General features: G+C 31.8%; 1 protein-coding gene and 1 pseudogene across 1 annotated transcript; one reads left to right on the plus strand and one right to left on the minus strand.

Annotated features, from left to right (window-relative positions):
• On the plus strand, window positions 1-8,209 carry LOC123920395 (annotated as a pseudogene).
• A 1,773-nt stretch (window positions 8,210-9,982) lies between these two features.
• LOC123923959 (helicase sen1-like) lies at window positions 9,983-15,435 on the minus strand. The gene is made up of 7 exons (XM_045976707.1): window positions 15,343-15,435; window positions 14,151-14,714; window positions 12,353-13,642; window positions 11,541-11,865; window positions 10,814-11,069; window positions 10,360-10,596; window positions 9,983-10,152 (listed from the first exon to the last, which is right to left on the minus strand). The coding sequence occupies exons 1-7, from the start codon at window positions 15,433-15,435 to the stop codon at window positions 10,125-10,127; spliced, it is 2,793 nt and encodes a 930-aa protein (XP_045832663.1). The 3' UTR covers window positions 9,983-10,124.
• Window positions 15,436-15,643: the final 208 nt, after the last annotated feature.

A 15,643-nucleotide genomic window follows, 5' to 3' on the forward strand; every position in this document is an offset into this window, starting at 1 on the left:
TCTCTATAGTCTGTCCCATCACAACAACAAAAACTTAGTTTTTTTTTCTTTCAACTTTCTTTAAAATAAAGAAAGGGAGAAAGCTCATTTTGGGTTGGATCAGGAAATAATCTGGATTCTTGAGAAATGATCTTCTAGCAAGAAGCTTAGCCTCAATCTTGTAGTGTTTTTGATTCAAGTATAGTGGTAACTGGTAAGAAAATCATTCATTCCCTTTTTCCTCTTTTAGCCATGTTTTTAGTATTTTCTTTCTTTAAATTTTGTTTAAAACCGTGCTTTTTCTTAAGAGGAAAATAATATTGTTGTATATGATATTGATGAAGTTGAGATGATGTAAGAATTTTTTTTGTTAGATAGTACGATGGTTAAGAATATGAAATGTGATGTTTTTATTTTATTATTTTATGAAAGTGAATATTGATTTTGAACGTTTTACAAAAAATTGTAATTTTGAGAAAACCTCGAAATGATATTTTTTATTTATTTTTTTTATATGAGTTGTATCGATTGTATTGCATTGAACAGATCTATGATCTATCAATGTGTCGATTTTGTTCTTTTGAAAAAAATGGTTTTACTGTATATTTTTATTGTAAAAACACCTCGATTTTTTTTTTTACTGAAAAAAAAAGGTTTTTATTTTCTTGTGGAACTTTACTATTGGCCGAACTTTAAAGGATATTTTCGTCATTTTCAAAATTTGAATTTTTTCTTAAAATGTGAATTATTGGTTACGCGTTGAGACTAGCAAAAGCGCGTTCAAAAGGGCCAAACGCAGGTTTTTCATTTTTTAAGGTGTTTGGGTATTTGATGCAAAATCACTTCTAACCATCCAAAATCGATTCCAAGTGAAGCCAGGATTTCTAGCTTCCACGTTGAAGTAAATTGATTCTGTGGGTACTGTTGGATGACAGTTATAGATTTTCACTTTATTCCCGTATTACCCTTAATAATAATAGCCATAAACAAGCAAATCAAGCTTCCTCCTTCTTTCACCTCATCACCTGCAACTTGACAAATATATTTTGTTTTCCTCAAGATTCAATTTTTTTTTTAATTCTTTGGAACACACTCTCCTTAGATTTGCATATTTGGTAAAAGAGAAAGTGGGGGAGGAAGAATGGTGAACAAGCAAATCTAAGCTTCAACCAAACAACAACAAAAACACAAATGAAAAATTACAAATTTTGGCAACTTAAAAATTGAATTAAAGGGAAGAAAAATTGATGTCATCCATGGAATTAAACATCTTGCGAGAGGCGAACATTGCAAAAATATTGAGAGATGAATGTTTGCAAAAGAAATTTAGAGCAGATGGTGTGTTCTCATGAAAAAAAATTAATCACTTTCTATTTTTTTATATTAATTAAATGAGAAGTTCCAGAGAATTCTAATTTTATTTTAAAAAATTATTTTAACCGGTGAAATATTATGAAAGATGGGTCATGTCACTATATATTAAAACCCAAATTGGTAATTATACTTCTAAAAGTCATTTTAAATTAAATTATCCAAACAACATCAAATATTTAGAATCACTTTTAGTTGATGCATCCAAACATAAACCAATTCACACTCAACTCACTTTTAACTAAAATCAATTCTGTGAAACTCAATTCTACCAGAATCAATTCTTTTTACCGCAGAACCAAACACATACTAAAGTCATTAAATCGGAGTACTATGGTATGTACAAAAAAAAACTGGAATATATTTTGCGACAATTGGACAACAATTCATTGAGTTAGTCGTTTTAATTTTTTTTTTTTGGTAAGCGTCATTTTAATTTTTTGATTATCTTACCCTAGCTAGTTTTTTTTTTTTTACAAGTCTTACCCTATTTTTTTTTTTTTGACTAATGTCTTGCCCTAGTTTTTTTGACAACATCTCTTACCCTAAAAAAAATTGTGAGGGACTTGAGTAATTGAAAAGATATTCCGTAAAAAAAAAAAAAATCTTAAATATGATTTTGATTCGGACAAAAATAGGTTATTTTGATTTTATTCCCTAATGTATCTATATATATAAATCCTAGATAGTTGTGGAATTGCTTATCTAAACCTTAATCCACAAACCAATGAAAACCTTTCATTTAGCCACATCATCCACTTACATCCATTTAATGTGGGGTACTAATTGTAATTATTATTATTATTATTATTATTATTATTATTATTATTTTTTTGACAAAATTATTATTATTATTATTATTATTATTATTATTATTTTGGGTTATTATTCATTTTAAATTTTTTTGTTCATTTTATTATTTTGTGTATTTTATTGTCTTTTTTTTAAAAAAAAGTTAATGTTTTTGCTAATAATCTTTTGTCCAATCTTTGTAAATATAAGAAGTTGGTTGATTGTCAGAACTACTTTCTAATGTTAGTAAAAAAGACAAATAAAATAAAATTTACTAATGGTTGTTATGCCATGTAAGATTTTTATCATATTCGATATTTAAGTATGAGTTAAGTTTGTTTTATCTTTGCTCCAATAAGTTTCAATTTAATATAAATGTCAAATTTGATAATACAATAGTTTTTTGGTAAGAGATAATGAAATAGTTTATCCAACTCAGAATCCTCCAATGAGATTTATAATATAAATAAAAACTTATGTTTCAACATCGATTATTTTCCATGATTAATTATATGTTGTCATTTCCATAGTTATTTTGAAGAATGAGTTAAAGATATTGATAATCAATGTTAATGAAGAAGATACCAAAGTAACTTCAAATGTGATGTATAAATAAGTTTTTTAAATGTATAAACATCTATATATAAGGAACATTTGCCATACACATTTGCCATGCACATTACACTACTACAAATAATTCTAGTCACCCATATTCAAGACATTTAATACTCCCTCCGGTCCTATATAAGGAACACTTTGGAATTTTTTTTTGTCTTTTTTATAAGAAATATTTTTTAAATATATTTTTTATTAAATCGATAATGCCTTGTATACCCTTATTAAATTGTATAAAATGTAACTTATTTCAATGTTATGCATTAATTACACAGACACATTCTCAAGGTTAATTTTGGAATAACACATAACATTTTAAAAATTTTAATAAAAAAAAAGCCTCCTTGATATGTGTGTTTTTCTCAATGTGTTCCTTATATATAGGACCGGAGGAGTATAAACTTCAGTTAGGGGTATGTTGGTAAAAAAAATTATGTCATTATAAATTTGAAAAGAATCTTATAAAAATGGACAAAGAAAAAATTAAAAAAGATCTTATATTTAAGGTTGGATGTAGCGTACGTAGTATTAAGATGAGTTAGGATCCTTTTCATTTCTTATTCTTTTCATTTTCTTCATTATTATATAGCTTTGGGAATATAAATCCCAAAACATTTAAAAAATTTGGTAATGGAATAAATAGAAAGAATATAAAATAGAAATGATCCCAACTCGTATTAAGATACCCTCTCTAATCTTTATTATAAGAGAAATTTTACTTTTAAAATTTATTAAAACTAATGTATACTCCCTCCATTCTTAATTATAAGCAAGAGTTCGCTTTTTATATTCATTGAATAATTTATGTATCTGGACTATAATGTAGACCAAATAGTGAACTTTTGCTTATAATTAAGAAGGGAGGAAATGAACTAGTGCAATATAGTCCAAATAGTAGTTTTTCATTGAAACTAAAAAGTAAAATTTGTCTCGTAAAACACGAGGATAAACAAAAAGGTCTCTTTAATTTCCTTTGAGTATCCACGATTATGTGCCTCCATAATTACCTATCCTAATCATTATTACTAGCCATAGTTTAGTTCATGCATGAAAAGGAGTTATAGGAGTCGAGAAGACAATGCATCACGCATTTGTCATTTCCTATGAGCTTTCATATTTAAACACAACTTCCATTAACTATAGTTATATTTTTTGGGATAAATCACCAAAGTTAGTTAACTGTGTACTAGTCTTTAACCTTTCATATTCTGCGATAAGATTATTTTACACTTTCAGAGTCCTTATGTTCTCACTCCTCCAAGTTGCAACTAGTGATTCAAGTGACGAGGATGTTAAACGTAACAAGGTTTCTTTTATTTCCTTTCTGTTTCTTAAAAAACTGATTTAACCCTACCAAATTGGGTTATGTTATGTATATGGGACCAAAAATCGCAATAATGGTTTACTGTTTTGTTAATTAGGTGCATTTATACTGATTTTTTTTTTTTTTTTACTTAATGTTTTTGCTTTAAGGTTGAGAATTGAGATAGATCAGAAGATGGAGAAGACTAGTGATACAAGTGAAAAGGATGAACTTGACAGGCTTTTAAATATTGTACTCTCATGGTCTCTAGAGGATGTTCTGAATGAAAATCTTTACAAAAACCAGGTTTCTATCTTTTCTAACACTTACAGTCACATTAACAGGGTTCTGTTCTATAGGGAGCGGATTCTCTCCCGTGAGAGTCCCTCCACGGATGTAATCTCATTCGAGCACTGTCTGACATGGGGAGTGGATTCACTCCCGCGATAGTCCCTCTTGTTATATAATTGCAAGATAAGGCAAATAAAAGACATGCCAATTTTTCTTGTTTTTTATAGTTTTCCTCCACAAATGTAATCTCATTTGAGCACTATCTAACACTAAATGTAGACATGTCTCTGGATGGGAACTCAAAACTGTTAGCCACATTATGAGAAAATGAATTATCATTTTAAGTGTTCATAAGCATGTTACATGTACACAAAAAAAATTGTGTTGCAATGTGCAAAAAAATAGAATTTTATGGAATTGCTTGTTCCATAAAAGTACTTGGCATTTGCTAATTAGTGCAACCATTTTGTTTATATTAGTTGGCAATGGTTGTCTATCTCATGACATTTATTAGGTATACCATATGGACTACATTTTTGACAATGTAATGCACTTAGATACAAATAAATAAAAGTTATCATGTATACTGCATGAAATGAATATATAGGAGTACTTCTCTGTTCTATATGCCACTATGTTCTAACTTCTAACATTGGAAAAAACCTATTGTCTCTCAGGTTCATAAGATTCCAGAGTCGTTTCAGTCAGCAACAGATTACAAGAACTCTTTTATTCCTCTATTGTTTGAGGAAACGCGTGCTGATTTATCTTCAAGCTTGTATGGTGTGTCTCATGCTCCTTTTTGTGAAATCGCGGATGTCAATGAAAGTAGGCAGCTGACTATTCCCATTCCTGAAGCTCAGAATCAATTCATACAGTTCCATCATGTCATACGGTTGAAGAGTGAAACTGAATCTGACGAAGTTGAAAATATTGGAAATTATATCCCTGTGTCAGGAGATCTTATTGCTTTTACACACATTAGGCCTAAAGGCTTAAGTGAATTGAACACACTCAAGAGTCCCTATCGTATCGCCTATGTTAAAGAAGCAAAGAAGGCATGGAAAGAACTTCCTGATAGAATCTCAGTTCTGACATCCAAATGCATGAATATGGATGTTGAAAATGACTTGGGGAACAACAAAGAGTTATCATCCAAATGCATGAAGATGGATATTGGATATGACTTGTGGAACAACAAAGAGCTGAAACTGTATGCTGTTTACCTTATGAACATGACAACAAATGTTCGCATTTGGAATGCCTTGAATTCAATCTCAAGCGTGAAGATCATGAAAAGAATGATGGGACCAAGTCAAATTGTAAGAATAATATTTTGATCTGAATGAGTTTCTTCTTCATTTAACATAGCATACACAATAAATCAATGATGTTTACTTTTCTTACATGGGAAATTACTGCGAAATACACATGCATTATGTAACTTGTTTAGTGTTTAATGCTTTTTTGCATTTCAGAGTGGAGAACACCGTCAACTTTGCCTGTCTGAATCAGATAGTGAATCATCAGATAGTGAATCTTCTTTCATCAACGAAGAAGACATGATAATTCATTCTCAGAATCTGAATGAATCCCAACAAGATGTTGTTTCAAGCTGTGTTAGTATGATAAATTGTTCTCATGCCAGTACCAAACTTATATGGGGACCACCAGGGACAGGGAAAACAAAGACAGTTGCATGTTTGCTATTCTCTCTACTCAAGTTAAAAACCAGAACATTGACTTGTGCTCCAACTAATACTGCAATTATGCAGGTGGCAATTCGGTTGCATAGGTTAGTTATGGATTCACTTGAGCATGATACATATGGTTTGGGTGACATTGTGCTATTTGGCCATGATAAGAGGATGAAATTAAGCTCTCATACAGGCCTTGTCAATGTCTTTCTCGATAACCGTGTAGAGAATCTCATGAAATGCTTTCATCCAACCACTGGATGGAAGACTAACTTGGCAAACATGATAGTGTTGCTCGAGTCCATGGAGGAATTTGCTTGTACTAAAACATCTGATTACAAGGAGGAATTTGGTAAACAAAGAGAGAATCTAAAGTTATTGATGCAAACCTTATACACGCATATGCCAACATCTCACATTTCACCGGAAAAATTGAAAGAAATGCTTCAAGCTCTTGATTTGCTAAGATGTCTTGGAATTTCCTTGTCGCAAGCCAAATTCAAGATTCCTGCCAACTTTCAACTGTTATATGCAAAAAGAGATGAGTGCCTTAGCATACTAAGTTCGCTTTCTGAGACAATTTACCTTCCTAACTTTTACAATACAGATAACATGAGAGTTGATGTAGAATATTTTTGCTTGTCAACTGCATGTCTAATTTTGTGCACTGCATCAAGTTCTATTAAACTAAACAAAGCATGGATGAAACCAATAAAATTTTTAGTAATCGATGAAGCTGCACAGCTAAAAGAATGTGAATCAACAATTCCATTACAGTTGTCAGGTCTCTGCCATTGCATCCTAATTGGAGATGAAAGACAACTTCCTGCATTGGTAAAAAGCAAGGTACTTTATCATTGCATTTAATTGTTGATTTTTCTACGTAATTGAAGTTTTTCTCTAATAAGTTTAAAACTATTCTATATGTAGATTGCAGATCAGTGTGGTTTTGGACGAAGTCTGTTTGAAAGGCTTGTAATGTTGGGATACGAAAGGAAAATGCTTAATGTTCAGTATAGAATGCATCCTTCCATTAGCTTGTTCCCAAACAAAGAGTTCTATGATGGAAAGCTATTTGATGCTTCTGTTGTCGGGAAAGAAAGCTATAATAAGAGTTTCCTTGAAGGAGAAATGTATTCTTCTTATTCTTTTATCAACATAGCTAAGGGTAAAGAGCAATTTGGACATGGACAAAGTTTGAAGAACATGGTTGAGGTTGCTGTTATATCTGAGATAATTAAAAACCTTAATGAAGGTCAATTTCTCTTTTCTTATGAACTTTTATTTGTATTGAATTGAAGAAGAAATCTTTAGCCTGAGCATAAATTATCCACTTATATGTCTGACAATGTATTTTGTTTTGTTCTGACAGTATTTAAGAGGACAAAGAAGAAAGTTAGCATAGGAATCATATCTCCATATAATGCTCAAGTTTATGAAATCCAGGAGAAAGTTAAGCAGTACACTCGGTTTTCTTATTCCGGATTCTCTGTTAATGTTCGTTCAGTTGATGGTGTCCAAGGTGGTGAGGAAGATATTATAATAATATCTACAGTGAGATCTAATCGGAGTGGTAATGTCGGTTTTCTTTCAAATAGACAAAGAGCAAATGTAGCTATGACAAGGGCTAGGTATGTTAAATATTATTTTCATAGTTATATATATGACGCTTCTACATCTGCAGTTTATTGAAAACAAACTGAGTTGATTTTTTTGCAGATATTGCCTTTGGATATTAGGAAATGCATCTACTCTAATCAAGAGTGACTCTGTTTGGAGTAATGTAGTTCTTGATGCTAAGAAAAGGGAGTGTTTCCATAATGCTGAAGAGGACGAGAAATTGGCTCGAGTTATTAAGAAATGTCTTGTTCAATTACCGTCTAGTTGAAGAATTTGAGCCGCCATTTAAGAAACGGAATTTAGGAGGGAAAATGGGAAATCGGTAATGTCAAGTCAACTACTTCCTCCAGTTGGTTGGAACCAAATTAATCTAGTGCGATTTTGCTAATCTTTGTGTCTGTGAATTCAAACATGCACTATAATTGCAGTGTTAAGTTTCAAGTTTTAAACATTCAGTATAATTTTGCTAATCTCTCTGGTTATGTTTATCCATCTTGGTGTTGTATTATTTGTTCTTGTTGTGAACACATTTTTTGTTTAAGATTCCAAACTTAAGTTTTATCAATAATTTCCATCCAGATTTTTACATTTACATTAGGTAATAGTTTTATGCCACACATTTAAATAAGAACAATCATGAACAATTTTAAATTACAAATTAAGCAAACATTTAGAAAATTTTCATTGAATCACCTCAATTCGTCTCATCAGCAACGCATACGATCTGTCTCTTCCCACTGTCTAGACTGCCACCATTGTCAAAATCGGCGATGTAGCTGGGTCAAATTAATCACTACTATTATTTTTAAATTCTTGTGATTTATTTAAAAACCGGACCGGACGGTCCGACCGTGAACCGGTGGGGTCTCCAAGTTGGTTCGCTGATGAACCGGACATACAATTGAACCGGTCAAAACCAAAAAACCAGCAGCGGTTTTGAAAAAACCAGCCGGTCGGTCGTGTTTGGCCTAGCTTTTTTTCCTCTTCTTTTGAGCTTATGCAAACAGCTTGTGCAATATAAATTAGGTTTTATAGTATTTTATAAGTTCATACTAGTCAAAATTGTATTTTTATAAGCTATTTTATTATAAACTATCTTGAAAAACTTATAATAATACATAAAAATTAATCTAGCTGCGTTGTAACTAAAATTCCCAATCATGTTGAATTAGCAGTTATGTTCACTAACCTATATGCTTGCATCTAAACCTTTACTCACATAGGATTTTAGAATAATGCTGAAATTTCCTAGTTTAACAGCATGAGAAGCAAGGAAATTTCCTAGTTTATGCAGGCTTCAAACAAAAGGTCCAGAGAGAAACAAGAGCCAGGGACCTTTGGTTTTGGAATAATTTTAGAGCGAAAGATATTAGAACGTTCTTCAAGCTCCTCTTCTTTGAATCCAGTTGCTAACAAACCATAACATAAAAATAAAAAATAAAAAGTGAGAAAAGTAAGTTTAATAAACAAAAGAACTCTTCTATACAACATAAAACACTCACCTAACTTGACAATACTTTGAAATTCTTCGTTCTTTTTGTCATAGCAAGCAACGAGAAAAGCACCATACACTCCTAAGGTCATTCTTTATCCTCTTTAATTTCAATTTATTACTTCTAAGGTCTTTTAATTTAAGTATATTAAAAACAGGTTTTCTAAGTATAGAACATATGCAAGCCTCTTAAAGTTAATGGTTTAAGTTTTGGCTCAATCTATTTGTTTCTTAAATCTAATTAGTAAATCAATGAGACTAGAAACGATTCTATCTGTTTCTTATATAGCTACTTTCTGCACATTTTTAGTTTGTCAATATCGTATGAAAATTACAGCTACTTTCTATTTGTCAATCAGACTTGGCAGTGTTCAGATCAGATTTGGGTTAGTGCTGGAATAGTTTATATGTGATGTGTGTTCAATCAGACTTGGGATTTTTGTAATTATTAGCTCAATGGTGCTTCTAATCATATGGCTTTTTGTGGTGTAAATTATGAGTGCATGCATGCTAGCAGCTAGCTTTGCATCCATCTTCACTATCCTGCATCTAACAACACATATCGTTTGCTAAGAAGTATTTGATAGATAAACTCTTGCTGAATCTAGTATCTGTATCGTATAAGTGCCGTATGAAATATCATGGCTTCATAGCAAATTATATTCAACGTGTTTTAATATTTTGAAATTGTTGTATGATTTACCAATTTAGGTGGTCCAATTTAAGGATTTTGTTCAAATTCTTCAAGAATTTAGATTCGAATTTCGCAGGAGATATGAGAACATTGTTAATGCGTAATATGTAATTACCTTCGATCAATTTGATAGTTTCAAGTCTAAAATATGGAACACAAACATGTTAAGATACATATAATCTCAAAGGACAAAATAAACCACCATGATTGCATCATCACTACTATCTCTAGAGTTGCTTCAGAGTTCTTCACTTTTCCAGGATTATTTGTTCATCCTCGCCACAATGTCAATGGTTTCCTATGAAATACAATCATGCAAGTATTAGTTTCTGTCTTTGCCCTATAAGTTATAAAAAATATTTTGATGTAAGGACTAGATTGAATGAAGTTCTTGAAAGACCAAGTTGTTCGACGTTTACAATTTTGAGTATCAAAATGTTGATTTACTTGTTCATTATTATACAATTAATATGAATATATGAAAAGATATAATGACTTCATTTACCTAGAGAAAGTAGTTCTTTCTGGCATGTCCCTTATGCTTAGTTTATTAAATGCTGATGCAGAATCATCTAGCAGTTCAAACTCAAACAAAGCATCCTCAATAACTTGATCTAATTTCTTGTCCTCATCAGCAGCATTATGAAAGCAATTTCTTTCCTTAGCATCAAGAACAACCTTTCTCCACACAGAGTTACTATTTGTTAAAGTTGTAGCATTTCCTACAATCCAGAGGCAATATCTGCAGGAAAATAATATCAGTTTTAGATCAACATGTGCATATATAAGTTCATTGAGAATTTACAGCGAAACTTACTTAACCTAACAATTGCGGTATTCCATATTAGAACCTCCGTCACAGTTGGTGTAAGCAGAAAGTCTAACCATTTGTGTCAACCGCAATTGGTAAATTTGCATCTACGTTCATAGAACATGGAATCAACATAACAATAACATACCTAGCTCTAGTGATTGCAACATTAGCTCTTTGTCTATTGGAAAGAAAACCAACTTTTCCACTCAAATTTGATCTAACAGTGGATATTATTATGATGTCTTCTTCACCACCTTGAAAGCCATCAACAGAACGAACATTAACAGAAAAGTTAGGATTTGAAACCATGTACTGCTTCACTTTCTCTTGGATTTCATACACTTGTGCCTTGTATGGAGATATGATCCCTATGCTAACTTTGTTCTTTGTCCTCACAAACTCTGCCACACAAAAAAAGGTTACATAAATGTATGGACTTGTTAGGAAAAACAGCTTAATCATGCGAGATAAGCGCTTATCATATATGAGTGCTTATGTATTCAATTAAGTCAAGCCAAATGGACACTACATATCATATTATGGGCCTGTTTGGATTAACTTATTTCAATTTATCAATAAACATAAACATTTGTGAGACGGTTTGGTAAAACTTATAGAAATATGACATGTCCATAAGTTGGTTTCAGATTATTTTCATCACCTCGTCAAGATAGCTTATGAAATATGCTTATAGCTAGGTTGAAACTATTTTGATATTGAAACAACTTATGCATAAGCACTTATATGATAAGTATTTATGTAATAAGCGCTTAATAAAATCCTTTATAAAAAAAGGACTTGTATCATACTCTATTGCTAAAAGATTTATTAACAAACTTATTGACAGAAGAAAAAGGGAAAGAGAAAGCAACCCTTCTTAAGTCTTCCAATAATCTCAGAGATAGCAGCAGCTTCAATCACATTCTTCAAACTATGATCATGATTAGACTGCTCTTTACCCTTAGATATGTTAATGAAGGAGTAGGAGCCATACATTGTTCCTTCAAGGAAACGTTTGTTATAGCTTATTTTTGTTACAATCTGAGCATCAGAAAGTTGGTTATCATAGAACTCTTTACATGGGAACATGCTTATTGATGGATGCATCCTATATTGAACATTAAGCATATGCTTCTTGTATCCCAACATCACTAGCCTCTCAAATAAGCTTCTTCCAAATTCAGCCCTGTCAGCAATCTGACACAAAAAACATCATAATCACAAGCCTTAATAAAAATCTTGTCCAATTTAGGTGGTCATAAATAGTAATAAAGACATTTTCTCCGGATAAACGTGTATTGTACAAGTGCTTATGTTATGAACTATTTCTATAACAAAAAATAAAGAGTCAAACAAGTTGAAAATAAGCTATAGGCTGTGTTCATAAGCTTTCTCGGATAGCTTATGAAAATAACTTGAAAATACCTTATGCACAGGTGCTTATATTATATCAGTAGGAAAGCTCAAATAAGGAATTTGAATTGTATTCAGCCACAACCCCATGACTGCATCAAAACTGTCCAATCAAGGTCGGATAGTTAATGTGGCCATATGATGGTTCAAATGGAGCCAAATGCATGTAGCCATTTCAAACTGGCCCTTCATGTAAAACATTTAATTTTACCATGAAAAGAAGTACAACTACTAATCTTCAAGTAAAATGAGAAAATAATTTTCGAAGTACCTTGCTTTTGACCATTGCAGGAAGTTGTCTCTCATCACCAATGAGAATACAACGTCTGAGACCATTTAACTGCAATGGAATAGCTGATTCACATTCTTTAAGTTGAGCAGCTTCATCAATCACTAGAAACTGCACTTGTTTCATTCCTTCTTTGTACAACTTAGAAGAACTTGATGCAGTACAAAAAAGAAGGCATGCATTCTTCAAGCAAAATTGCGATATTTCATATTTTGTTGTAATATGCGGAAGATCAATAGTGTCACAAAGAAAACGAAGTGTTTGAAGAAACTCTTGTTTTTCAATGCTTAACCATCCAAACCGAGCGAAAATTCTTTCTCCGTCTTCACAATTATCATCGAAAGCTTGTTTTTGTTTGCTTTGACTCAAGGAAACTTCAAGAGATTTTAACAACTCGAGAACTCGAAATATTTTCATCGCCACCTTAATTGAAAGGAAACATGTTGGTAAATGAGTACACAACGTTGTCGCGAATGACTTCAACTTTGCTCCAAATAAACAGAATTTTTGTCTTAAAAATTGCTCCATGCTCATACCAACACTTATCTTTTTTTCATCTTTATATATATCATATTGCTCAACAATGTAACCATATTTCTTCTTCTCAAACTCCTCCAATGTCATAGGACAAAGATACTTAAAACGTCTCTTGTATGAAAAATATGCAGGCTTTACATGACCATAATTTTTATTGGCAAATTCTTCTAATGACATAACATTTTCATCATCTTTTTTGTTCTTATACAAAGCATATTGATCTTCAGGATACTTTAGTAATTTGATCATTGATTCCAAACTATTTTTCCATCCAGTCATTCGAGAAAAACATTTTAACAAATCATCAACTCTATTATCCAAAAACACTTCACCAAGACCCTTATAAGAATCTATTTTCATTCTTTTACTATTTCCAAATAGTACTATGTCACCAAGACCATATGAACCATGCTCAAGTGAATCCTTAGCTATGGTGTGAAGGCGCGACACCACCGCCAAAACTGCAGTGTTTGTTGGAGCACATGTCACTGTTCTGATTCTTAACTTGAGGAGACAGAATAGCATTGTAGCAACTGTCTTTGTTTTGCCAGTTCCTGGTGGACCCCATATGAGTTTAATAGGATCATTGTGATGACATTTCTTCATATGAACACAATTTAGAATACCATCTTTTTGAGATTCATTCAGATTCTGAGCTTTGATTATGTTTTGTACTCGGGCATAGGATTGACCGAGAATTTCCTCCGACAAGCAAGTATGACAGGTTTCTTCCCTCTGTTATATATAATAATTAAAACATGTTGCTTTTTATGATAATATCTATAGTAATAATATCATAGAAAAAGAAGTAGTAACGTTGCAATCGCTATTGTTGATATTGCGAAAAATATGTTTAATACAGCAACAATTACAGTTGCAAAAACTTCAAAAACATCACAAAGACTGAAAATAAAGACAAATAGCATACTATCAATGGCTAGTTCTATGGTGCACAAGTGGGATAAATTTGATATAGTACACAAGTTACTTTCTATCATTGAATCAAATGAGATATGACGGGACTTATTGATCCAACGGCGAAAAACCTATTTGTGCATGGTGCAAGACTAATTTACTTCCGCACATTAGACAAAATCATTATCAATTGAAGAAATCTATGCATGAATATTTCAAATTTGACAGTAAATTGATTAATACAAAAGACTATGATGAACATATAATTTCATTATTTTCTTGAGTGTAACAGAAGTCTATGGTAAAACAATAACTTGGCAATTCTTACCGCCGAATAAGGCTGCAACACTTTTTTGATTATATTCATGTTGGATCCTTCCATCTCCGAATTCAATGCTTTCCAAATACGAACATTAGTGGTCATGTTAATGAGATAAACTGCATAAAGTTTCTGTGCATTGTTCCTCCTCGAATCAAATTTACCATGCATCTCCATCTCCATGTACTTTGATAACCGTATAGGAATCTCATCAGTAAATTCATCTTTCGATCCATGAATATAAGCTATATGACAGTAATCCATTATCCTGCTCAAGTCATGCACGCTTCTCGGTCGAATATTTGTGAATGCAATGAGATCACCAACTTCAGGTTCATATTTTCCTACACCGTACACTTCATCAGTGATGTTCTTCACTGTAATGTTATAGTACAAGCTATAGGGAGGATTGAAGTCCTTGGATGTTTCCATTGTTCTGATTTCACAAAAAGAAGCTTGAGGCACACTCATCAAGCTTGAGTAAAGATCACTATGTGTTTCCTCAATCAATGCAGGAAAGAATGAATTCATGTAACCTTTTGTGGACAAGAATGTCTGTGGAATCTTCGGTACCTGCGCGAAATTGAGCATCATTTCAAGCTACCTTTACTAAGACAATGATACTTCATGATTCTGTTTGAAGAAATTTGAGGACTAGAAATATATTTGTCATATCACAACCCATTTGGTCCTGGCTTAATTTTGAGCTTATGAAAATATTTTATGCAAATAAATAAACTTTTATATTAATTCATAACAAAAATTGTATTTTTATAAGTTATTTTTTCATAAACTATCTTGAAAAGCATATAACAATACATAAAACCTTATTCAAATGACGGAGATTTCAATGGAGAAGTCGAAGAGACAGCAGAGTATCCAGCATTCAAACAATAAAAACTACAATACATTTCAATTCTACTAGATAATTTCTTAATGTATTTTCCTCAAATAGAAAAAATAATGAGCTTCTAAAACTACTGCCTCTAGTCCTAAATTTATGAAAAAATCGGGTCAACATAAATCAATGTAACTGGTCCAAAAAAATTTATTTAAATGAAAATGGGAAAAAAGTTGATAAGTTGTTAAAAAGTTGAGGCATGAAATCAAAAGAAAATTATAAAAAAAAATTTGTCTACAAATATAAGCTTTTGTCTCTTAAAAGTCTAATGTATTTTTCATTGAAAAGTGAAGAACGAACCTGGTTTTTGAAAAGATATTCATTGAGAAGATCCTCTAAAGTCCAAGAGAATACAATACTTATTAAGCTCGGATGATGAAGACATTCCTCCATTGTATTACTACAAGTTAGACCTCAAATTAAGAGTAGGAGTATTTGGAGAAGTACTCAAGATAGTGTAACAAACTAGTGTAGCCAAATCAAACTCTCTTTACTACAACAACAAACTTGTGTAGCTAGAAAGAGACTCTTTACAGAAAGTTGAACCGGCTACACTGATAGTACTCATCAAATAGAGGTAAAGAAAATTGAATTAATAGGG

This window comes from Trifolium pratense, linkage group LG4, assembly GCF_020283565.1.
Source record: "Trifolium pratense cultivar HEN17-A07 linkage group LG4, ARS_RC_1.1, whole genome shotgun sequence".
NCBI classification, from domain to species: domain Eukaryota; kingdom Viridiplantae; phylum Streptophyta; class Magnoliopsida; order Fabales; family Fabaceae; genus Trifolium; species Trifolium pratense.